The sequence below is a fragment of the Drosophila innubila genome (assembly GCF_004354385.1).
Source record: "Drosophila innubila isolate TH190305 chromosome 3R unlocalized genomic scaffold, UK_Dinn_1.0 2_E_3R, whole genome shotgun sequence".
NCBI classification, from domain to species: domain Eukaryota; kingdom Metazoa; phylum Arthropoda; class Insecta; order Diptera; family Drosophilidae; genus Drosophila; species Drosophila innubila.
Genome location: NW_022995380.1, coordinates 14504903 through 14531104, shown reverse-complemented (window position 1 = coordinate 14531104; position 26202 = coordinate 14504903). Strand labels below are relative to the sequence as shown.

Below are 26202 nucleotides of genomic sequence, written 5' to 3'. Positions count from 1 at the left end.
GTGTAAATTAAGTAGTTACTGCTCAGGCAGTTTTGTGTTTTTCATCAAAACAAACCAATTTAAAATATTTTTCTTTGTTCTTGAATTTACTTCTCAAATTAATTTTGTGAAATGGAGTTCGAGTAGATATTTTTAATTTCTTTACATTGTATACCAGAGTAATGCAAAAGTAGCTCATACAGAATTCTCCAAAGCAGCTTACTTTTTATACGAACCCGAGACAATAACAAAAGTGTCCGCACACAAAACTTTGTTGCGTTTTGCTCTGATTTTTAGTCTCGCATTGTTTGGTTGTCTGTTTGACGTTTTAACTTTGGTCTATGGACATTTTTAAAGCAACTTCTCCACAGAAGTGGAGATTATTTCAATTTTTAAGAATTTCCATATACATATTCGAATTGAACGATGTAATAATGTGCTTTTAATATAATGAAGGCCCACTTGAATAGCGAGTCACTTGAGTAGACAATGAATGAAAGTGAAATGATAGACAATGATTTTGAGGGTTGAGGTGGCGGTAACCATCAATCAAAAACGAAAGCCGAAAGCGTATGGGAACTATAATAAAATCATTAGACTGGTAATCCCCAAACGTTTGCTTCCGAAATCAAAATAAAATCATCAGGCTGGAATGATGATGAATTGTTTGGCTAGGCCGCTTGGGCGCCCACAGGATCTCTTTGGTCATGACAAAATCTTTTTGCGCACGCCAATCTCTTTTTAATAAACAAAATACACACACACTCACGCACACAATGAAGAGCGGCAGCTACAATATATGGGCCAAATGATTGTGTTGGCCATGGTCCACTAGCCAACACTCAACAACCACTGGGAGCAGTGGCAACAGCAACAAATACAACAAACAACAACTGAGATGGCCCCACGGCATCATTATCAGACAAAACAACTTGCATTGCGAACTGAAATGTGTTTTTTTTTTCGACTTAACTTCTTTTTTTTTTTGGCTGCCTAGCAAGAAAAATGAAAATGTTTAACGGGAAAAATAAAATACTCACGTTTCTCTCCCAGGCGAACGTGATTCAATTTGTTTTGTTGGTTAGAAAACTAAAATAGCAAAAAGAATATAAGTAAAGCCAGCAAAGCAAAGCAAAGCAGAGCAAAGCATAGCACAACAAGCCAAGCTAAAGCAAAGCGAAAGCATGGCGAAAAAGGAAAAATTATGGCAATGGAATGGCTGCAAAAACATTAAATGTAGACCGTCTCTGCCATTTGGCTAGTCGCATGCCCCGAATGACAAAACCCCCTCCAACCACCATCCAGACGTACAGACGGTCAGCCGAATGGGACTTAAAGCTAAGATCAAGGCGCTTGGCTGGGCTGCTGGCCGACTAAACTATGAATGAAAGCAACTGCAGTGCAAAAATTTTGCCCAAAACTAGGCTATGAAAATGCGCGCCAGTAAAGCAAACGGGTCGATTGAATAGTTGGCCGATTAAGTCATAATCTTATAAACTTAAATAAATACATTTAGATTTTAAAATATTAATCTATACTCATAAAATTCGTACTCTTAAGTAGCCACAAAATTCCATAAATAACACCACAAGTAAATACGTACATAAATACATATTTAAAAAAAAATAGACCAATTTTATTATTATTATTTTTTTTTTCTCATATAAAGGGGTATATATATTGAGTCTAAATTTACATTTTATAAACCAAATATTTAAAAACATTTTTTTTTCGTAATATTTTCTATTTTTTAGAAAAACATGTTAATATTAGAAAGTTTTGCCAGAACTTTTGTATGCAACCTCGCGTTAACAAATGAAGTTAAGTATGTGTGGGCAGCAAACAGTGCCACACACTCACACAACCGCACATGTAATGCGGCATGTCCATTGTGCAGACTGGGAAGGTCATTTTAAATTAGCTTTTGGTTTTTATTTTTTGTTTCTTGGTAACATTTTCAGCTCCAACGACCCAATCTTTTCCCATTTTGTGAGTGTTGCTTTGGTTTTTGGTTAGTCTCTGGCAACATTTATCCAGGGAATCATTCTCTTTCCCTCAAGCATTATTGCTTATGCGTTGAGTGTTGCTGTTATGACAATTACGTAACACATTTGCGTCACGTTAGTGAACCGAGAGCTTAACCTACTATATACGCAATACTAAAGTCATCTGAACTCATGCTGCTCTCAACTAACCACACTCAAGATAGAACAGCTTACTCATGCCATCTTCAATTTCGATTTCGGCCAACTCGCCACTCTGGATGACATGCCAATATGTATATTTAGTCGTATTCGATGTATTCGGACAGGTATGGGGCTCCACGTGCCAGAGTGTCTGACAATATCAACAACTTCATTTTGGCCAAGTGCAGGACAAAATGTGAAAATTAATGGCTGTTGAGTCAGAGTCTCATCCAATTGTTGACAATTGTTGTGCATGTCACAAAAAGTAATAACAAAGTGCGTAACACACTTTGGCCACCTGACAGTCTATTCCACATGGGCAGTGTGACCAGAGTTGTCAAGACAAGCTATTCTGTGAGAAAATTTAAATAAAAAGCGAAACACTAAAATAAATAATATTTAATTCTTATTGAGTCTGATTGCATACCTAATGTCTTGAATATTTTAGTTGATTTTGCTTGTGGTCACACTATTTTCATGACGCCCACGCACAACTGGCTGCAATAGAAATCTTTTAATAATTTGCCCAAAAGTCGTTTTATCATTTTGAGGACACGTTTCTCCCACCTCCTGGCACCACTTCGCGGGCTGCACAATGTCAGTAGCAGACTGTGGGTATATCGTCTGAGCTGTTTCTTTATTGGAATTGTCGTAAAAGTCGATAACAGAACCAGCAGCTGGAGCAGCGCGCTGTTGGGTGCAGGTCACAAGCAATTTAATGTCAATTTTGGTATTAAACGTGCTGTCCGGCAATTCACCTGCTGTTCCGCCTGTCACACGCAGGAAAGAGAGAGAGAGAGAGAGACAGAGAGAGAGAGAGAGAGAGAGAGAGAGAGAGAGAGAGAGAGAGAGAGAGAGAGAGAGAGAGAGAGATTTTAGTTGACTGTCTCACTGTTTGCACAGATGCCAAGCACACATTTATGCACACTTACACTTGGTCATATATGGTGTGTATTATTGTTGAGCCTTCTGTAGTTTCACTTGTAGCAGATTTGGTTCAATAACTTGAGCAAATTAATGTTGACATTGACCGCTGGCAGTTGATTAAATGTAATTAATTTCACTAGAAACGTACGTGCTGATTATTTGTGCGTATATGCGAATTATTTAAGTATATTTGCACATAAGTTTGTGCGTTTAGCATTTAATTAGTTTTTAGTGCAATTGCGACCCCTTAAAGTATGCAACATTATTTTATGAAGTGGCTGCAAATGGCAAAAGCAACATAACAGCTTACAAGCATTTGCTCTTGTTGCTCTCCTTGTAGATCTTGTTGTTGTTGCTTGTAGTGTGTCACGCATACATGTTAGTATGCTAACACACATACACACACACACACACACACACACACACAGTGACAACTGCAAGCTGCTGCCAAACGCAGCAAACTTTTACTTTTATAACTGGAAGAAAAGAAATAAAGAAAATTGCGACCGCTGCGCTTGGCTTTCAGTCTGACGTTGGCGTTTCAAGTTGAAAATTTGCAAACAAGTCGAAAAACGCAACGATATTATAGTACATATACATGTGTGTGTGTGTGTGTGTGTGAATATGTATGGTTGTGAGGTTAAGTTTGGGCCAGCTCAGGGTAAATGAAAATGGGGTGAATGAAAATGAAAGCACAACGAAAGACTGATGCTCTTTTATCAAAACTTGAAATACATATTTATCAGGAGGGTTTTTAAATTTTTTTTTTTATTTTTATATTAACTTCATAGCGCAAATGTAAAGATGATTAAATGACACCTTAGAGTTTATAATACTTTAAACTAATAAAACATGTATGCTAGCAACAGCTAGAGTGTATGATATTGCCAACTTTAAGAACAACATATAAAAGTAGAATTGAAAAGTCACATGCAGAGCACACAAGTAGTGGGAGAGAAAGAAAGGGATAGCACGGGAGACGAAGAGAACAAGAGAAAGCGCGACAGACGACGGTTTGCATCAAGGCCAATACGCTGTGTGTGTGTTAAGTCAGCTGCCGCCATTTTGTAGCCATTTTTTCATGTCACACACAAAACGCACAAAGTGCTTTCTGCTTGCCCCTGGAACGAAGCCTCGATTTAGTTGCCAGTTTTCTGCACTCTTTACTGTTGTCTGCAAAGTTATTTTATACAGTGTGTGAAAATAAAGAAAAACTCGTCACTTGATTAGAAAAGATCCTTGCTGATGTTATGTGTCTTTGTCATATATACGTCCAAATCAGCAATTAAGCAAATTGCCAACGAATTTGATTTTAAACTCCCACTCCCACACTAATCATCTTGACTTCACTTGACCTGACTTGATTAACCTGGTTGGTTATACCTTATGGTGTTGGTATTGGCCCAGACCCTGGGTGGCGGTGGCTTTCAGGCGTAATTACATTAACAATTCCAAAAACATTTGCAAGCATGTGCCGCATGGTGGCCAAAACTCGTGTAATGTCACTCACTGCTGGGCATTCAATGTGGCACGAAACGTATCCATTATTCAGAATGTGGTGCAAACAACTCGACCGACAAGCCAACAACGTGGCTACGTGTAAGACGCAGCAGGGCTGTCCAGCCACCCTTCGATCAAGTCACCCTTTCACACACACACACACACACTAATCCACTCATTCGCGCACCCACACACCCACACACTCACATACCCATACACCCAGGCTAGCCATCATGTGGCCTCAGCATATTTGGCGTATGAACTTGCACAACCTTGTGTGCAAGGGCCATGCAACTAGCTTCAGGCTCAACAGCGACAAAAACAACAAACCGCATACAATACGAGGACTCGTTGCATTGAAAGGACCCACAAACATGGGCCATGTAGAAGATGTCGATAGATTGGTGACCAGTGAAACTGGCTACTTCGAACAGGGACCCAAATGCGCCTGGTTATTCACTAATTAGGATGTGTTCAGTTAGTTCATCTAATCGACTAAAATGGCAGCCTTGCTGCTATCGAGTACAGTCAGACGGAGCTGCGATAACATTGCAAATTTCATGTTGTTATGATACAGATTAAAGTAAGCCGATTACAGACGTTGAGAGCATTGAGTAGCGCTATGACTTTCGAAGATTAATTCAGTATATAATTTAAATCGATTAGATTTGTGTGTAACCTATTTAAATGTTCTTATAGAGATTCAGTTTGCTTCGATAACTTTAGCTTAAATGGCTTGTATGAATTTTTTTTGTAATACCGAATATTCTGTTAAATGCAAAAAGTAGTAATTAGTCATTATGTTTAGCGACCAAATTTTTGATATCTATAGTATAGCTCTATCTATAAAAGTGGTCAAAATTGTGCTTTATAGTGTGCTTTTGAACTCGACTGATCCATAACCTGTTTAACAAATGTATCTTCACTGCTTGGTCAATCTTTGAGGCCATGATAAATGTTATGAATTGCAGCCTTTCCAGTTTTCAACTGTCAGTTAACTTGTTATCGCTGAGTGCCCATCACTAAACTGTGTGCATTCCAAATGCCACGGGCCCCGGTCATGTTGCTTGCCTCATAAGTCACACAGAGTTGCAAGTGTGGTGCGCAGAGCTCAACCACACATAGCTATTGCCACATTCCTTGCCACAGTCACAGAAATGGCAGATGTTTTGCCTCATTGGCAAGTGGGCGGAGTGGGGGTACTCAACTTGGCTTGTTGTTGTGCCTGGCCAGCGGCAGGAAAACGACCAAAATGTATGTTGTTCCGGCTGAATTGCAGATTTAGTCAGATGAGTCGAGCCACAGTGCACACGTGTGCCTTGTATATCACTGCAATTCAGCAGTGGTTGCATGCCACACTCGCCTCGCATCCTTCCGTACTTAATTTAAACTGTTAAGCAGCCTATATGAAATTATCACAGTCGGAGTATGTGACGAAATCGATATAATTGGAACCGCTTAACGAGCTAAGCGGCTTATGCTTAACTTGTCGATGACAGTCGACTGTCGTCTGGCAAATAATAAACAAAAATTATGTTGCCTGCTTTCAGGCGCGGCACATAAATTATAACAATAAAGACACCGAAAGGCATAAAAAAATGGCATTTATTCGCCATTTGGGCACAAAAATCGCTGCGTTTGACTTTGCCAAAAGGCTCCCTGATAATTTGCGTCCATAAATTAACCAAACTTTCCCGCACACACACACACAGAGCCACACACTGATTGCCATACATGCGTGAGGTCAAATATGGCCAGTATTCAATGGCCAGCGAATTGGCTTCCGATTGGTTGCTCCGAGGCCACACGGGTAAAATTAAAAATAGCAATCTGTATGTGTGTGTGTGTGCCTGTGTGTTTGGTCCATTCCAAAATTGCTTTGTGTGTTATGGCCATTAGTGAGTGCGGGTTCAGTTTCTGTTTCAGCTCCATTTCCATTTCCAACTCCCGCTTTTCTACTATGCAATCTGTTAATTTCGACCTCCAATGTGCGAACTTTGCCATGATTATTGATAGCTGCTATCCTCCTCCCTGTGCTCAGTTCAACGTTGTCTTCTTTACGAATGGATGTGCCCTCATGTGAAATAATTGGCGCAGTTGTCCAATGGCGTTTAATAATTCATGTCCCTGTGTTGGCCGATGCCAAGAGTGCTGTTCGTGTTGATCTTTGTGTTGCTGTTGAGGCTATTAAGTTGTGGACTCAATTGCGAGGCCGGATTAACATGGCTGACTGTTGCTGGTGTCTTTATTGAAACTCAGTGGCAAATCACTGAGAATGACTCCGCCTTTAAATATCCCAAGGCTAATTCAATAGCCAATGGCTGATTTTATTTCATAATCTTTTCTATGTATTATTGTATTTTATGAAACATACAATAGAATATATCTTTAATTGTCTACATTTCTATCCGAGTCTGGGCCAGCTTCACAAGTTCATAGCTATTTTAGTTAAATTCCTTTCTTGCTGAATTTGTACTTACAAACGTCACCTATTGCTTTTTATTATTAAGGACCTCACTTTGGATCGATTGAGTAAATATATTGTATTTTTTTAATTCATTTTATTATCGAATAAACTTTACTTTACAATATTTGCATTAATATTAATAATAATATTAATTAATTAGTTGTTGACATGTACCATTTCTCTGTTAGCTAATTATTTAAAAAGCTTTTACACAAATGCAAAAATTGTTAAATAATTTTAGCACATTTCTAATTTCCTCAAATGTTTTTATAATTTCTGTATTATTATTTAAATAAATTAAAAGACAAATTTTTAAATATGATAAACGATAAAAACTAAATAAATGAGAAATATTTCAAAGATTTAAAATAATTAAAAATTAGTTGCAAATTAAACATATAATTTAATGTTTTCTATTTAACTGATCACAGCATATTGTTCTGAATACCCAAAGAGAACGAGCGAAAAACTGTAAAAATTATTTTAAAATAAATGTTTAAGTAATGTTATTTTTTCATTGTTGAATTTATTCGAACTTTTGTGTTTTTTCAATGTTTCTTTTTTCTCCAAAAATGTATGTACATGTAAAATTTACATTTAATATTCTCTAAATTTGATCTAAATATTTCTGCTAAATACATTTTTTTATTCTTACTTTAATTTTAACTTCTATCTTTTTAGTTAATAACAAAAGATATCTAAATTACTATAGCTTGTAATAATATTTAAAATTATTTTTACATATATTAATATGTAATAAATATATACTAGAATTCCAATTCTGTATCTTTTTACTGTGTTTTTTTTTGTCTGAATTCTTGATTAAATTTCAACAAATTATTTAGCACATTTTCAACTTTTTACAAATTTATTTCATTTACTTAAAGCGAAAGGTTGAATTTCGAATATGAAAGTGTCTTTGTGGCTCGCTCCCTGCGTGTGTATGTGTGTGTGTGTGTGAGTATGAGAATGCGTGTGTGGTTGTGAGTGTACATACAAATGTGTGTGTGCTTGTGTGTGGGTGTATTTTGACGCTACATGTTGATCTCAAAAGGTTTCCCCCAGCCGCAAAAGTTGCGTATTAGTTTGTGGGCGTATGTGAATGTGGGCGTGTTTTATGTTAAATTTAAATAAAATGTTAAACTAGGCAACAAATTAAATTTGTTGAGTATTTTCTTTCCCCATGATAGCACAATATTTAATTGTTGTGGTTTAACTTGTAGTTCATTTAGTTGTTGTGATTGAATTTACTTTCTGTTGTGGATTCCATGTTGTTAAATTTGTTATTATGGTCGTTGTTGTTGTTGCTGTCTTTTTTTTTTGGCATGCTTCTTTCTACTTGCTAAACAAAAGTTTTACTCTTTGTTTCTTTGAGTGAGGTGCCTTAACTTAAAGGACTTGATAATAGGAGTTTTCTTGTTGTTGGTGTCTTAGCTGCTGCTGATAAACCGCAGTATGTTTGGATATGTCTCATTATATGGCTTACTTCTGCTTTAATTTTACACACACTCTGTGCCCTCAACACGCAACGGTTCCTGTAAAAAGAAAAAAAAAACAAATGTTAAAAACTCAGAAAAGTAGCTTAAAGCTTTATGTAAAGTAAAATTTTAAATAAATCTTCAATTAAATTATACTTAAAGTAATCTAATAAATCGAAAAGTAACATAAAATGTAATACAATTGATTACAACGTATTTTGTATTTACAATTATAAATACAAACATTAAATCTTTTAATATAAACAATGAAGAAACTTCTGTCATTTTTATATATTCCATTAGTTTGTGTTCTGGTAGTGTGTATGTACATTTCTGTGTCAGTCAGCCGCATTGAAAATCTGGCTTAATGATATTTTGCTTAAATTGATATAATTATTTGGTTTTTGTTGTTCTTCTGCTTTTTGGTGCAGTGGAAAATTAAGCACTCTAATTAAAAATAGCAGCAGCCATTGCAAAATGGAAAAATCAATTTATTTTAAATATTTTAGTAAATTATATCAAAATGTTGGTTGGCAGCTGCTGTTGGACACAAAAAAGGGGGGAATTTCTGACGCTCCATTGACGCTTTTTAATTGGCCTTTTTGTTTAATTGGTTAAATGATATTCGCATTTTGATTGCATTGCATTAAATCGGCACTGCAATTAGCAAAGCGTGGCACTGAGGGCACCCATGTCCCATGTCAAAAGAGTTTTCAACAAAGTTCACAATAGAGTGATAGCACACTGGTGGCTTTAGGTCGATTTACGTGTATATTTTGGTAATAAATTAAACATAAAACAATAAAATCGCATTTAAATTATATGCTTCATGTAATAATAATGACAGTTTTTAATGAAATAATTTATTATGCGTGACCACAACTTACCTTCTATTTGCTAAGGGATTCAAGTCACGCTTTCATTTTGATCGCTCGCAGCGTGGAAGTTGATAAACAAATTTCGATAAAATTCTGCTTAATCATGTATGTATACACCAACATTAACATAGTAATCTTAACTTAATATATGTTATCATTGTGTATTTGATTATGTTCAAGATTTGTAATGCTTGCTAAACGAAAATGCAAGAACGGCTAACTGTATCTTCGGCTTGCCAAAGTTTTAAATACCCTCGCTGAGAGATAATAATAGCTTTAGATATTAAAACAATATTTTAAGAATATTTGACAAATGATTTTTCATTCACAGAAATTCTCTTTCATCACTGGTATTTCTCATTATACATTAATTCATACCACCTTCTTCACTGATATAAAATATATCACCGAACTCAAAATATTTTAACCAAGTGAACTAAACATATGTATATATTTTTTTACTCGTATATAAAAAATGTCACAACTTGTTGAGGATTTTAAAATTAAACCTCTTGGCTCTTGGCTCGGTAAATACGTAAGCACACATACATATAAATATCTGCTATTGGTAAAACATTTATAAGATCGTTGTTCTATTATCTGATAATAATACTTAAAAATAGTATATATTTCGAAATATGATAAACTTTGTCGTGGGTTTTGTTAAACGTGAGAATAGACACTCGGATATAGATACATAGTTCAGCATGGGGACATAACTCTCCCATCTTGGACTCAACTTACATATAGGATGCACTTAGCCCTACACCAACTGAGATAGCTTAATATCTAAAAACTGACTACATAAATATCCGTCTATATACAACATGTAATTATTAGATCTAGTTTAAGCTTAGATTGCACCTTAAAATCTCACATAGCTAAAATCGTTTGGATTTGCCGCTGATGTCACCATTGACCCGCTTACCTCCTCATCCAATGCCGGTGCATATTTACTGTTTGCATTGATGGGCGCGTTCTTCTCCAAGCTGAACGTATCCTCCGTAGTCTTATTGTACGTGGGATTCACAAAATTCATTGAATTTCCCCGCTTCGGGTATCTCTTAATGAACACATAGCATGCCTGCAAACACAAAGTGAGAAATTGGCTATTTAATTGCCTAGTTCACAAACCCACAAATATTTTCTGTACTTACACCTGCAAGAACTAATATTGCAACAATGGGTACAACGATGACAACTACTGTTATCAGTCCCGATTTCTGCTCTTGTGTTTTTGCTGGTTCCGAGCTACTGTCATCTTTGTGTGTTGCATTTGCCGCGGATCCTTTGTCTGCTGCGCCAGAAAAAATACAAGTAATAATAAAATACTTTTAGAGAGTTGTACAGAAAATGCTTACAGGAAACAAAAACCCAGTATGAAATTATAGTTTTATAGGTTTGATAAAGCGATAGAAAGATACATATATATTTTATTAAAGACCATTACCGATAGTTTAAGTCGAAAATTGCTGAAAGACATGTCCAAAGAATTGAACAAGTAGATGTATCAGTGGCGTGGGCATAGAAGTTTAAAGCGGATGTATATCAAATTATTTAATTATTTCCATTTATTTATAATAATATAATAATATAATGTATTCCTTGAAGTTCTATGTGGGCTAAAAGCACTTAAAATCAACCCTTTGGCCTACTCCGTTGTGCAGTTTATGGCAAATATGCTAACGAAAGTTTTTACTAAGCTAAAAGTGTATTTTTTGAGGCGAAGAGAAATCAACATATTCATAATTGAATAATACGCGTAAAACAATAAATGTAATTCTAATCAAAAATTCATTAGAATTTATGGGGGGGACTGCTTGCACTTTTTTGTCTTATGGCCAGTCTGAAACATAATTAAAATATTTCATTATTTTTAGAACTATAAAAATTCGACGACTTCCCGTGGCGAATGTTTCCGTCTCCAATTCCTGTTCCTGCTCCTGGCCCCGCCCTTGTTTGTGTCCCATGTGCCTGGGCTGCCTTTACGCTGTCAACTTTTTGTGTCACGCTTTTTGGTTTTATTTTTTTTCTTGGTGACGTTGTCTGCGCGGCAGGAAGTTGTAGGATTTTTCCGCTGTCAACATAATTCGTTTTCATATTTTCCGTTTAGAATTTGTTCAAAAGTTAAGCACAGGACGCGTTCGTCTGGCAAAGGATGTGCCGCATTTAACAGCATTGCACGAACTGTCGCCTCTTGTTCTACTTATTGTTTTTGCTTTTATACTTGTACTTCTACTTCTTCTCCTTTATCAACTTCTTCATCTGCTTATTATTCTTATTTGTTGTTGTTGTAAATATTAATTTTTGGTCTACGACTTGTCGAAATTTCCATGAACTGGACGGATCAACAGAAGAATGTGCCGCATATGGCAACGGCAGCAACCGGAATTATCATTAAAAGTTGGCAGTGGCAACAGCTGTACAGCATCGATTGTCAGTGGCAAACAGACAAAGTGAGGGGTTCATTGGGGGGGGAAGTGAACTGAAGTTTTTTTTTGGCAATTTATTTGCGGCATTAACAGACAGTCAAGTGGTAAAAGAAAAGCCGTTGAAAAGCTCTACGCATATTTGGCACATTAATTGCATGCTGTGCTATGTGTATGTTTGTGAGTCTATTTGTGTGTGGGTGTGTGTGATAAAAAATAAGCTTATTTTTTTAATGACGTAAGGAGCAGGGGCCAGACATTTTTCCTATCATTTAAAGTCTGTTCACAGAGAGGCAGTTGAAAAGGTTCAGCATTGATGTGGGCGAAATGAGAGTGTTCCACAAACGCAAATCGCTGAATTTTCAAACAAATTTCTCTCATTATTTAATTATTTATCTTTAATGGTAAATTAATTGGAGTGATGTGTGTTTTTCTTCCTTTTCTAAATATTTTAGACTACAATTAACTCTTTCAGTCTCTTCTTAAACTCAGTCTCGCTTTCTTTCTTCTATCTTCTCCCTTCTCTCTTTACTCTCCTTATCTGTCTTAAAATCTTAAAGTTTCTGTTTGAAGGCATCTAATATTCGGAATTGTTAAATACATTTTTGGAACACACTGTAGCTTGTCGGTTGCGTGTGTTGTCCTCGTTGTGTGCTATATTTTATGTACTGCCATAAATGTCATATATTATTGCGGAGCCCTAATCTATAGCAAATGCAATTTGCCTGCTCCCAGGCACAAAACAACGTAATGTTTCCCCATTTTCTTTGCTTCTTTTCTGTTTATAATCCTGCACATGTGTTTTATATGTTTTTTTCTTTTAAAGAGAGCCAGGAGATATACCAGGTGTAAGCACCCCTCGAACGAATGTGCCATAAAAATTCGCGAAATGCTGCTCCTCGCTGTCCTCATTCATTTTGTTCAATTCCCGCAGACAGAGGGGATCGCAAATGAAATAAAAACGCATAAAATGCTTTACGTTGCCGACGGCGATGTCACCTTTTTTGTGACCAGATTAGATAAACAAAGTTGAAAACTTTTGCCGGATATACATACTCGTATAGAAAAATTGTGTTTGGCATTGTGGCAATGTGGTATTGTGGCATGTGGCATGTGGCATGCGGCATGTTGCCATCAACGTTGCTATTTAATGCCACACAATATGCAGTAAAGTGCGAGACAATGGAAAACTGGCGCTTAGCTGACCAACTGCAGCCAACAGAAAGTCATAAAATTTGCAAACAACTCGGAAACAGCTGCTCTCCCAATCCCTTTCCCCTCCCCTAGTTTATGTGTTGACTATTAAAAACGCAATCGTTACTTCGAAGGCTCAAAGTTTATGAAGGTCCAAGCTCTATCTGTCTCTATTTTCTCTCTCTCTCTCTCTCATTTTGTCTGTTTGTCTCTGGCGTATTTGCAAAACTTTGCCTGCGCTTAATTAAGCAATTTGAAGTGTGCCAAGGGGGGCAATCGAGTCAAGCAGGGAGGAAGGCAGGCAGAACGTGGCAAGGCCATAGAAAAAGTAGCACAAACCGCTAATTGAAATTGCAGTTATGGCGTATTCTCGTTGCCGGCTTGGTCATCTAATTGAAATAGTCCTTAACTAGTTTATAGTTATTTACTTGTCCCACCCCCTTTCCCTTACTCTCGCCCTCGCCCACGTCCTCGCCCCAAAAGCCGGGTCAGTCCATCTTCTCATCGGTCGCGAAACGGAACAAACTTTTGCCCAAGCACTCAGCCCACAGTTCTCCCCGCATTCAGCACTTGGTCCAAGTTGTCATTATCTATATCTTCATCATCGTGCTCTGAGTCCTTAGCCAGTTCGTCATTTTCTTAGAATTGTATTGCAGTCGAGTTGCTTGCTTCGGTCAGTTTGTCGGACGGTCGATGTGGAAATGTAACGGTATTTGCTTGAGCCGCTTAACGGTTTCTTATTTTATATTCATTCCTTTTATACTTTTACTTTTAAATTGACGTAATTAGTCGCATTTGTGTGGCCGCACACAAATAAGCTCTCCAAGTTCTTGATTTGGGTAGGCATAGAAACACTCTAAGATTGCCAAGAGTGAGCTCAAGTCAGGTCAAGATACTGGCTGTGGTCAAAAGACAGCTTGTGGGCCAAGCAATAAAACTACACTTTGTGGAGAACTTAACAGTTTATGAAACTTATTAAAGTGCTATTAAAGTAATCATTAAGGTTAGTTTTACAAGAAAATTCTTGTTAAGTTTGAAACCACAATAATATATAGAGTTGTGATACATGAAAGTACGAGTATAATTGAGCAAGAGGTGTACCAATTTTAAACGGCAAAAAGATTAAAAATAATCAAATAATATTCTAAAGATGTTTACTTTTGTCAATGGCATAAATGCGAGAGTTACTTCGCTTGTTACTAGTGTAAAATTCATTAAAATGTGTAATATTTTGAAACTAAGTTTCGTCACTAATATGTATTCTTATGTAAAGTCAATTTTAATCACTAGCATACATTTCTGAGCCATAACTCACGTTCTCCATTTTAAATTTCAACCCTCTAGTTATACTATATTGTAAGTACTCTAGCAATTACTTCTATTATCATAAATGCAGTATTACTATTAAATTTTATAAATTGTTTTGATGTGTTGCGCATTGCTGATTAATATAAATAATTATAAAACAATTTGATTCTATTTTTATTGGCGTTTCAATTTTATATTTCTTTATTGAGCTATGAATAATAATTTCTTGCACCGACTGCTTTTAGTTGACGTTAAATAATTGCATGAATAAATAACACTAATTAACCCAATTGCTATATAAACAAAAATGTTTGACATTTCTTTTGTATGGCATTTCCGAGAAAAGCTGTCCAGAGAGATTGGATAGAGAGTTTCTATGGAAAACTTAAGTACCTTATTTGTTCACCTGCAACTTATTTGACAACAGTCTCATTATTTGAGGATGAGAATGTACTCACTGAATTCACTTCTCAGAAGTGTTGTTTAGGTTACGCAAAAAGGTGGCAGTTTGACTTTGCTTTGACTCTGTTATAAAAAATAATGAGAGAAGAGTATAAAACGGTATTGCAATTATTATACTGTCTGCGAGGCACGCACAAATCATTGAACATATTTTTGGCATATTTTTATGTGTGGCAAGTTTCCGGCAGACACTGTCGGGCAATAATGTGCAGCACTAGGTGTTGACAGCGCCAATTTTCCTGCTGATGGATGTGGCTAAATGTGCGGCTCATGTGGATGATGAATTTCTGGTTAAACTATTTGCTATTTGCCCCGCACAGCTCGGCATCCTTTGCCCCCTTTAGTCTACATTCTCATACTCTTGGCCATGTCGCTTTGTGTACAATTTAATTTCATGGCGATTTGTTGACGACGATGCGTCGCAACGCTTGTCGCTTGTTGCTGATATATCAGCTTGTCTGTTTGTCTGTTTGTCTGTTCTTGTGCTCGGCAGCTGCCTCTGTGGATGTCAGTCGTTCATCATCCACAGCCACATCCACATCCTCATCCGTATCCGCATTGTCATCGCTTCTGTCAGAGTTGCGCACAAATTGCATGCAGCAGAAATTCGATGGTGTACAAGTAAGTGTCATAGGGTTGTCGCTTAAGTCTGCTATAGGGTGGATGGTCGCTGCTACCATTGTTGCCATTAAACATGTCAGTAGCGCATCCTTTTCGTGGTTTTTCGTGTTCCCCCAGCTACAATACTCTCTTTGCATCCTCCTCTATGCTTATACTTTCCGTGGAAGCCCACAAAATTGTCGTACATTAATGTGTGTGTGCGTGCGTGTGTGTGTGGGTATGAGTGCTCGTATTTTGAGTGATTATGTCGATATCATTGATGTTGATTTATGATGATGACGACATGTACGCGTTGTATGCATGTGTAAGAAATTGGCGTGACAAATGGCTGACAAAATTAAAAGAGAGCAGCTGCAGCTCAGGTGGAACACCATTTATATACATATTTGCATGCGTTTGTGTGTGTGTGGGAGAATGTGTGTATGGACATTACGATTTGACAGTTAGTTATGATATGCTTAGATTAAAGTTAAGTACACATAAATTGCATTGATTACGAATTGAGCTTATATAATCTAGTAATCTGATTGGGGTTGTAAATAATAATCAATTAGTTAATGTTTCGAAACATTTCCTGTGGCGTTAAAAGGGAATGCCAAACTAAGTTATAAGTTTGTTTCCATCATTATATTCGTTATTGTCTAAAATGTTGTGTTAATTTTTATAAAATAATATTTAAATATCGATTTATCAAATTTCTAACTCCGATTATTATTGTTCACAATCTTAAGTCTTATCATGGATTATTTAAGAATTATTTACAACCCAATATCAGATTGGTCAAATTACACCAAGACCTAGTCAAGAGAAGATCCAACACCTACATAAAATATCGATATAGAAAATATTTCATACCAGGCACTGCACTGGGTGCATCTTCAGGTAATTTCACGTATGTTGAAGCTGTTGTAGTTTTTGTAGGTGTTATAGTTGTTGTAGTTTTTAGTTTATTCTTTACTGGGCGTGTACTTTCTGTATTATCTGATTGTATCATTGTATTGGGTAAAAGTAAAGATTTAATTAAATTAAGAGGAAAATAAAAATAAAATTAAATAAAAATAAAATTAACTATACAGCAAACGCCTAAGTTCTTAATCGTACTCAATTGCAGCATCAATTGCCGCAACCTCAACAAGGACATGAATGCTGTCAGATATTACGGCAATTGCAACAGTTTTGATAGCATTGTATCCATTCCCCCTCCATTAAAACAATACATGAGAATGCTACTTACGATCTTCGACGCACATCAGACCATCGGCCATCAGCTTTAGACCCGTGGGACAAGCGCAGGAGATGCGCGGACTGCGCTCATTGATACGCGGCGCCGGCAGACAGAGATGAGAGCAGTGTCCATTGACCGATTGACAGTGATTGACACCATCTGGCTGGCGATAAGGATGATACACGTGCACGACCATAGGATGCTGCAGCTGTGAAGAGATGAGGAAATAATATATTGAGAATTAACTCCGATGATAGAGAGAGAGTGAGTTGTAAGGCTCACCATGTGAACAGCTGTGATGGGTTCAACACCTTCGCCAGTGAACTTGTTGGCCTTGAAGACTGTCTGCTTCTCCCAGTCGGACCAGTAGATGTAATCCTCAAAGGTGCTTATCGAGAAGGGATGCCGCAGATACTCCGTGGAGTAGAGGATCTGTCTGCGCTGGGAGCCATCGTAGTTGGCCGAGGAGATGACGTTCAGCTTGCCATCGACCCAGTAGATGCGCTTCAGCACCAGATCCAAAGTGATACCATTGGGCCACTTGATGTCGTAGTTGATGATCGTGGTGCGGTGGGAGCCATCCATGCCGGCGCGTTCGATGCGGGGCGAGGCACCCCAGTCGGACCAGTACATCCATCCGTCGATGGGGTCGAGGGCAATGGAGCGTGGTATGTCGAGCGCATCCTCGATCAGAACCTTACCCATGTTGCCATCAAAGTTGGTCAGCTCGATGGTGCACTTGTGCGTGTCCGTGTAGTACACATGGTTGTAGATCCAGTCCACAGCCAGTCCATCCGAAGTGACCGACGATTGCTTCAGTACCACCGTCTTGTCGTTGCCCTCGTCGATGGGCGCCTTGTAGATGCTCTGTGTGGTCACATCGCTCCAGAAGATCATGCCCGTGCGAAAGACAAAGTCCAGGGCCGTCGCCGACTTGGTGCTGTTCACAATCGACGTCATCTCCATGTGGTCCAGGGCGATCTTGCGTATATCATGGCGTCGGGCCAGCAGGAGGGAGGCGTGTCCTTCGGTGGCCTTGCATCTGGTGTGATTGCGCGGATCCCGCATGTAACCCGCTTCGCACTCGCACTTGAATCCGCCAATCTCATTCACGCACAGCTGGGAGCAGACGCCTGGCTCCTCGCACTCATTGATGTCCACACAGGTGTGGCCATCGGAGGACAGCTTGTATCCCTCATGGCACTCGCAGACGTAGCCAACCAGATGATCCACGCATCGGTGCATGCAGTTGCCGTTCTTGGAGGCGCACTCGTTCACTTCACACTTGCCCGCGGGCTCATCCTCGCCATCGGGACAGTCCTTGTGCTTGTCACAGACCTTGGACAAGGGAATGCACTGTCCACCTCCACAGTCGAACTGGCTGGTCGAGTTGCAGCTCTTGGACTGTGCCGACAATCTGCAGTCGCGTTCATCGCTGCCATCCGCACAATCCGATTCCCCATTGCAGGTGAGATGTCCGGCAATGCAGCTGCGATCCCCGCACTGGAACTGATCTGGTCTGCAGGTGACGCTCCTGCAATTGGTTGAATCTTCATCATCGCCGTCGGGACAGTCGCGATCGCCGTCGCAGAGCCAGGACTGATGTACGCAGGTGATGCGATCCTTGCACTGAAACTCCTGTCGCGTGCAGGCTGTCATATTATTTGGTGTTTGGCAACCCTGAACGAAGCAAAGAGCAAGAGTAAAAGGGGGGTGAGAGGGAGGTCAGTACATAGAAGAGTCTATGAAATTGCCTGTCTGCGATGCGTACTTTATTTAAAATGCATTTATGCAGCGCCTGTCAAAAGGATGCTTGCGAGGAAGTTTACTTCAAATATGCCATAAAGTAGCAGCAACAACAACAACAACTTGGCGTCTTGCTAAGTGGCAGTCACTATGCTGGCAAGTAAGCTATGCACTCACACACAAACACACATACACACACACACACACACACACACAAATTCTATATGTATAGAGAGTAGCCTGTCGCTTGTCGCTGCACTGTGCACTGTGGGGTTTTTCACTTTATTTGCTTTTTTTTTTCTTCAATTAATAAATTAAGAACTCAAGTTTTTTAAATTGGAAGTAGAGTTGGAAACGTGAGTATTTAGAGAGTACATATATCTGCAATGCTCAATAAAATTGATAATTGGGCATAACTGAACTCAGTTTGTATCTCCTTTATTAAATAATAATAACTGTGTTCTCTCTTCACATATTTGGTACGCATCATTAAAGATTTCTATAATTTTGATGTGCTGCTGTTATAAATAGCTACACAAAATGGATTTGTTTAAAAACGATATGCAAAGCTCCCATAGTGCATTCCTTGCATATCTTTTTTGTAGCATACTTTTCGGGATGCTAGCAAAATTTTTCACATTTTCTTAACGGTTTTCTTTTTCATTTTGGTAAACAGTTTCAGAAGCTGCAGCGCTGCTGCCACCGTTGTTCCTCACTGCTCCCAAGTCTGACAACAAAAGCTGCGTGTCATACACATAAATGTTTATGGCAGCAGTTGCCAAAGTCGCTGTCGCTGTCGCTGTTGCTGTCGCCGTAGACGTAGACGTCGCTGTCGTCAGCTTTGAATAATGCGCGCGTGTTGCATAATTTATGCTTTGCTAGCATGCACATAAAACTATATATATTTTTGCACGAGGGTAGTTTAAAAACAAGACTGGCAAACTTTCGCTTAAATTAAGTTTATCGAAGATGTAAATTTGATAAATAAGCCAAAGTTGTGTTTTGTGTGTGTTACTAGCTAATTAGTGCTAATTCCGCTTAGTTATCTGGATATTATATATGTGTAAGTTGTGTAAGTTGTACTTACTTGCTCATCGCTGCCATCGGGACAATCGGGGTCGGAATCACAAACCCATTTCTTCATTATGCAGGCGCCATTGGCACAGGTGAAGCTATCCCTTGGACACTCGATTTTGGGGCAGTTTCGCTCATCGCTGCCATCACCGCAGTCGTCGTCGTGATCGCAGACCCAACGCTTCTGTATGCAGCGTTCATTGCCGCAGGTGAACTCATCCGAGCGGCAGGTGGTATCTAAATATGTGCGTTAAAAGTGAAATTGTTTGTTAGAGACAGGATATGTTGATTGAGTGTGTGTGTGTGTGTGTGAGTGTAGGGAGGATTTACTGTCGTTGTGTACAAGTGGGTTAGTGTATGAGTGTTTGTCTAAGTATGAGCCGTGGTTAACTATTGTGGAGTTAGGTAAAGTACAACAGGCATGGTAAAAGACCGAACACAAAAAGCAGCACAAGAACCTGAAATATGCGAGACATAACTCAACAAAACCAACACCATTATAAAAATTTCCAGCAAACAAAACAAGCAGCAAAAGCGAAGCACCAAGGGATGAAAGCCAACAGGGATTTGTAGCCACAACAACAATAACTACTAAAGCTACAACAAATATGTGAGTATAAGTGTGATTGTGTCTGTGTCTGTGTGTGCGTAAATATTTGTGCTTTATTGCATGTGTAATGTTTAGGTAAGTATTACACAATTCTTGCAGCAATGTGTAGCATACTTATGGGATACAAGCTCAAACGCAACACAAGACAACACATTGAGATTATAAGAGTAAATAACTACAAAAGCTACTATAACAGCTACAGTAACGAGTATAATTTAGATAAGATTTTGATGTCTTACTGCACGATGCCTCATCGCTACCATCTCTGCAATCTTTGCTCTGATCACACATCCAGTTAAGTGGAATACATTCGCCATCGCCGCTCTTGCAGGCGAACTCATCTGACGAGCATGCTTTACTCTCTGCAATATACAAAATTATCGTTGTAATGAGTGTTAATAATGATGCCAATTGAATGCCAAGAAAGTATCTGAAATCGGAATTTTAATATGTGTAAAATAAATGAAATATCTGTGAAATATAATGATAAATAAATTTAAACACAGATAATGCATGTAAAAACAGACAAATTGTATATATTGTCTCCAGATAACACAGATAATCTAAAAGAATGTTAATTTTTGGTTGGTTTTCGGTTGGTTTGCATTTCTGGAACACCCCTGTATGTCATAAATATGAATAACTAGGAATATGAATGAAAAATGAATTTAATGTATACTTAAAAAGAAAAGGAGTAGATAATATCTCAAAAAAAAAAATAAATAAATCAATAACGATTTACTATTCATTTTGAGTTTCGAAATTTGAGGGTAATCATGAATAAATCAAATTTGCACCCATACAACAACGACACAATAATTTTTCGAGCTTAGAAATAAATTTTCCGAAGTATATTGATTTAATTCTAACATATAAATTAAATCGGCTGTCAAAAATTGAACTTAGATTACGCCTTTTTAAATTAGATGCTAATTTAATGTGAAATGAATAAAAATATGGAATACACGTAAATATTTTTCACGATAAATATTCAATAAATGTTTGCAGCACATGTAGAAAAATCAAAACAAGTGACAAAAATTGCCTTCAGATGTTTACTTCTTATCTGTATGTGTGAATGTTATGCTGTGATACTTATTCATTACTCTTTTTACGTTAGTACGTATGTATGTCTAGTAGCTACTAACGGTCTGGCTAATGGTGCTGCTTAGTTAAATCTTTAATTACTCTAGTATTTGGAGCTCATTTGAAGGCGTTTTGCTTGACGCCTTGAAGCATGCAACAGACTTTTCTCGTCTTCTTTTCGCATTGTAATTAAGTTTATAAGGAGGAGTGTAAGACGCAGCATTTGGAATTGAAGTCGAAGTCCAATTGTGCCGCACATGCCTGGCAAAGTAATAAACATAGTTGTCGTGCCAACACCAAGCACACACTCACACACACACACCCAGAAGGAGAAAGGCAGTTTGAGAGAAGGATAGCAACCGCCTAGAAATATATACATATGTATGTAGGGCAAGTCTCAAACTGCAAATGCTTCCTGGAGCTAAGCAGGCGGAATTTTATCCAAGCAGTAATTAAGACATTATCAGCCAACACTCCATAAAGTTAAAACGCACACATGCGTACGCATTAAAGCAATTATCACACACACACACACACACACACATACAGCCACAGCCGTACACATACACATACAGGCTAGCATTAATGGCACGCAGTCTTGTTGCCTGAAAATTTCATTGAAGTTTTGCCAGGCGTCTATTTAGAAAGAGAGCGACGGACGTTAAACAAAGCTGACAACACACATACAGGACACACCCACACGCCTATTGCTGTGTGGCATAAAAACGCTTGTGTTTAACCCTTAATGCTTGTTATATACATTTTTGTTATTTTTTCTTTTGTTGCGCGGCAAATGAATATTGGGCCATTGTTTGAGTCGTGGCCACGCTTGATTTTTCCTGATAAGATTATGTAATTCGTGCTCTGTGTGTTTGCCGTGTCTGCCACGGGCAATAAAGGCGCATAACGTCAGGCTCACATATTTAAATATGCCTTTTGGCGCGCTGCTCAGTGTTCCTCTCTAACCCTTGTTTACCATCATTTGCGTGCACCTATTCGCAAAAATGTTTAGCATTTCATTCCTATTTGCCGTGAGCAGCTTAAGCATCGTCGCAAATAAATTAATTTATTATTATGTTATGCTTTTGTTGCTGGATATTTTGCATGTACAACGCGTCGTATGCGTGATATGACTCAAATTAGAATTTATGGACGAAAAAGGAAATTAAGCCAAATATTTGAAATAAAAAATATATTTATGGCTAATAAGTACAAAAAATGTCTAATTAAACCAATATTTATGTAATTTATTCAATATATATTGTGCTTGATTATATATCATAAGCTAATATTAAAAAAAAAGATCAAAAATTTTTAAATCACATTTTCCATAATGCATAGATAGTAATTATATTTCGATTCTATTGCCACAGGTATTTGTTATTATATATATTCTAGCCATTCATTTCTGTCAATTTTAATGTAGCAAAATTTCCATAAATAAAATTGATGGCGGTTTAAAAAATTGAATTTTGCGCTATTTTGCAAATATTGCGTATACGCAACGTTTTTATGACTTTACACAATTTGTTATGCTGCCTGAATGAGGCCAACCAGCTGACCGTTAAATAGTGCTTCTCTACGCTTTTCTTCTCTTTCTTTACCATTTGGCTGGCCTCATAAAAGTGGACAAGCAGCAACATGTCCTATGCGGTCAGTCTTTGTTGGGCTTCAACATCGTGTAAGCAAAATCAATTTGCTGGCTACAAAGAATTGCTCAGAACAGCTATACTAACAAACGCAGTATCACTCAGACATACGCACACACACACAAACACACACATAAACATACATATATACCGACAGTCACACATAAGTTTTGTGCTATATTCAATAGCATTTTCTTGTTATCTGACATCTTTTGTTGTCGGTACAGTGAAAGACGTGCAAAGGGAGGCTGCAATTTGATTTTAATTTTATTTAAAATGCTTTTAGTATACGTGTCAACCGTGTATATAGTCATGAGGAATTGTTAAGAAGGGCACACAAATTTGAAAGACATCAAAGCCACTGAAGTTGGATGCTTTTCAGAAACAGTTTACGTTCTGTAGTTTCCTCGTGCTTCGATAGTGCAGAAGAATTAAATTATCAAAGTCTTCTTAGAAATGCTTTTATAAGCAGTTAACTATATTTAATATTTAAATGCCTTTTTTTATTAACTTCAAGTGTTGATAAATTTATAAAAAACATTATATACTCGTATATGGGCTAGCAATAATTTCGCGCTTGTCTGTCAACCAATTTTGTCGTACGTTAAACTTCAATTAACATTCTACTTGTCGTTGTGCAGAAAAGCCATAAAATGTCACACGTGTTCAATGCGAAGCTTGGGGACGAGGATGAATCCTGTGCATGTTATAAATGTAAAATTTTCTGAGCCGTGTCCTGCCAGTCGTTTGGCAAGAAAATAAACCACAGGCTCAATTTGCGCGCGCTTTTTGATTACCAGCTTTTATTTCGTCGTCCTGCTGATGAGTTACGAGTGGATAACATCATAAAAATCTCATCATTTCTGCATTTTTTTTTTCTCTTTTCATTTTTTCAATTACAGCGAAAAAATAATAAAAAATAAAGGAAAAAACGAAATTTTGATGTGGCATATAGTTAGCCAAATGTGAAACAGACTATAAACTGCTAATCAGATAAGTATGCTATGCTGAAGGAGAGTCGACTGGCAAATACCCTGTAAACAGGTCTCAAGACAACTGAGTTGCCTCTTATACCTTATGATGTGATTTGCATAAGTAAATTAAATGCTTTATGGTCATTTCACTGTTTATAGGGTATTGTGTAAAGCGAATTTATAGAGATAGACGCGTAACAGCTTGCGGGAGGTTCGGCTAAAGCATAAATACAAATTAGTTCCGCTGTTGGCGGCATTTTTGATGCTCACATCGCGATATTGTGCCGAGTCTTGTGACGTTAATTTATGGACAATGCTGCCAACTTTTAGGCGCTCTCAAGCCATAAAGTCGGAGATAGGTGAAGGTTGGACGGCGAGTGTGAGGGGTGGGGATATGCTTATGCCCGCCATGCATTAAAATAAATATCATGCTTTGAATACGACTTTATGAATTCCGTTGTCAGTAGATGTTTTCCTTCAATTAATTTCATTTCATTTCATTTAATTTTTTTTTTTTTTGTGACAGTGAAAATCCTCCGGTTTAGTTAGTAGTCCAATTTTGTAACTATAACATTTGCTTACTACAGTCAGACTCATCGGAACCATCACGACAGTCCGGTGCGCCATCACAGGTCCAGCTGCGTGGTATACACTGCTCCCGGTTGTGGCAAGGGAACATACTTATGCCGATGCACACGCCCTCTGTTTGATTTAAGCTAAAAAATGAGCATCCAATCGAATCTTCTTATGTGAATAGTTAATACTTACTGCACAGCCCTGGGGACTCATCGGAACCATCGGCACAGTCGCTCTCACGATCACAACGCCACTTGTTTGGAATGCAATTGCCATTATTACAGCGGAACTGGTCGCTGCCACAAGTTGATTCTGCGTTAAAGTAAAATAAAATAAAGAAAAAGTAAATATTTGAAATCTTTGCTTCAGAAATGGAATTCAATTTTGCATAGCTCGCGGAGGGGCGCACTCTAACTATGTAAAAGAAAAACGAAAATCAAATAAGAATACGCTAAACAACGACTAGTAGATACCCTTTTTTCCCTATAAAAACGTAATTTTTTCTAACCTTCATACAGTGATTTATTTTTCGAAATATAATTTATTTTAATTAATGATCGCTTAGAATTTTGAATTTATAAAAATATAAATATACTGATAATGACTGCTAGTAAAAATATGAGAATATGGCCACTGAAAATCTACGTTTTATGCTTCAATAGTTTTCTGTGTCAAAAATAAATGTGATTTTTATGTCGTGGGCTCTGCTGAAGCTTCCGGCTACAAAAACTTGCTACTTTCTGTGTGGATTGTGGGTGGACCTCTCTTTGCCTCTCTCCATCTCTCACTCACTTGCTTTTGTTTTACATGCCATCATAGCAAAATAGTTAAGTCTATTTTTTTTTTTTCCATTTTATGGTCATTTTATTTTTATGACTTTGCTCGTTTCGCAAAACGAAATTTACTTTGCTGAGTTTACTTGTAAAGCTTTTAAATTATTTAAAGGTTTAAACTGAATACGTATTTTTGACTAGAGCAACTATCAATTTGTTGCTGAATCTGGGATAGAAATGATAGAAATGCCATTAAAATATGACAGTAAATTTCTCGTACAAGATTTTAAAATTGCTGACGACTGTTATGAATATATCTATGAAATTTAATAAAAGCAAATTCTGTTCAGGCAAGGGTTTGTTAAGATATTAGCTTATGTACTTGGTAAGCACTGAGAAATTTAAATTCGAAATTATTTGCTTGTTATTCTACCTCTATGGTCTGACTTATTCATTACTTGAATGAGTGCTTTGAAAGCACTGCTTTCTATTAATTAATACCCTTTGCTATTTTCTTATGCATTTAAGTGAGAAGAATAATTATTAGACAGTTCCTTTTTTTCTAATGATATAATATCCATTGACTTGGGTGATAATAGAGCAAGAAAAGTGTAACAAAGTCTCCATTGTGGTAATTTGTTGAAAGCTTTTCTAGATAATTTAGTCAACTTTTCGGCTAGAGACAATGCTAGAAAATAACTTGCTCGACTATTACACAATTTATTTGAGTCCTCGTAGTTCTTCCGTCCCTCCCTTGGGCAATTTCGACATCTTAATACACATTGCCCTAAGAGCTTAAGAGCAAATGCAGATGTGCTACACCTTAAAATGTAGCAACTTTTGGCATAGCAGCTGCACTCAATTTAACGCGTAAGTCAAATGAATGCATCGTTGACTGACATTTGAAATTTGGTTGGGCTTTAAGTCGCAATGGTTTCGGCAACGACTTGGGAGTCACTCAACTTTCAACTGCCACAACTGGTACGGCTGCTGTGCGGCAAATTGCTGCGTGCTATAAACCATCCTTCTTAGACACGGCCTAGTCGGTGCCATAAACTTT

General features: G+C 37.7%; 1 protein-coding gene across 13 annotated transcripts in view; it reads right to left on the bottom strand.

Annotated features, from left to right (window-relative positions):
- Positions 1-7930: 7930 nt before the first annotated feature.
- The window catches only part of LOC117790148 (low-density lipoprotein receptor-like), a 58341-nt gene continuing 40069 nt past the window's right edge, over positions 7931-26202 (bottom strand). For 2 of the 13 annotated variants that reach the window (XM_034629461.1, XM_034629462.1), the window contains 8 exons: positions 24562-24681; positions 20324-20446; positions 19488-19711; positions 16937-18334; positions 16664-16862; positions 16285-16410; positions 10573-10712; positions 9967-10499 (listed from right to left, as the gene is read on the bottom strand). In XM_034629461.1, the coding sequence (XP_034485352.1) occupies positions 10281-10499; positions 10573-10712; positions 16285-16410; positions 16664-16862; positions 16937-18334; positions 19488-19711; positions 20324-20446; positions 24562-24681 (2549 nt within the window). In that variant the 3' untranslated portion in view covers positions 9967-10280. Of the gene's footprint in view, positions 8595-9947; positions 10500-10572; positions 10713-16284; positions 16411-16663; positions 16863-16936; positions 18335-19487; positions 19712-20323; positions 20447-24561; positions 24682-26202 lie in introns of those variants that run through there. The other 11 variants (XM_034629452.1, XM_034629453.1, XM_034629450.1 and 8 more) reach the window with 10 other exon arrangements.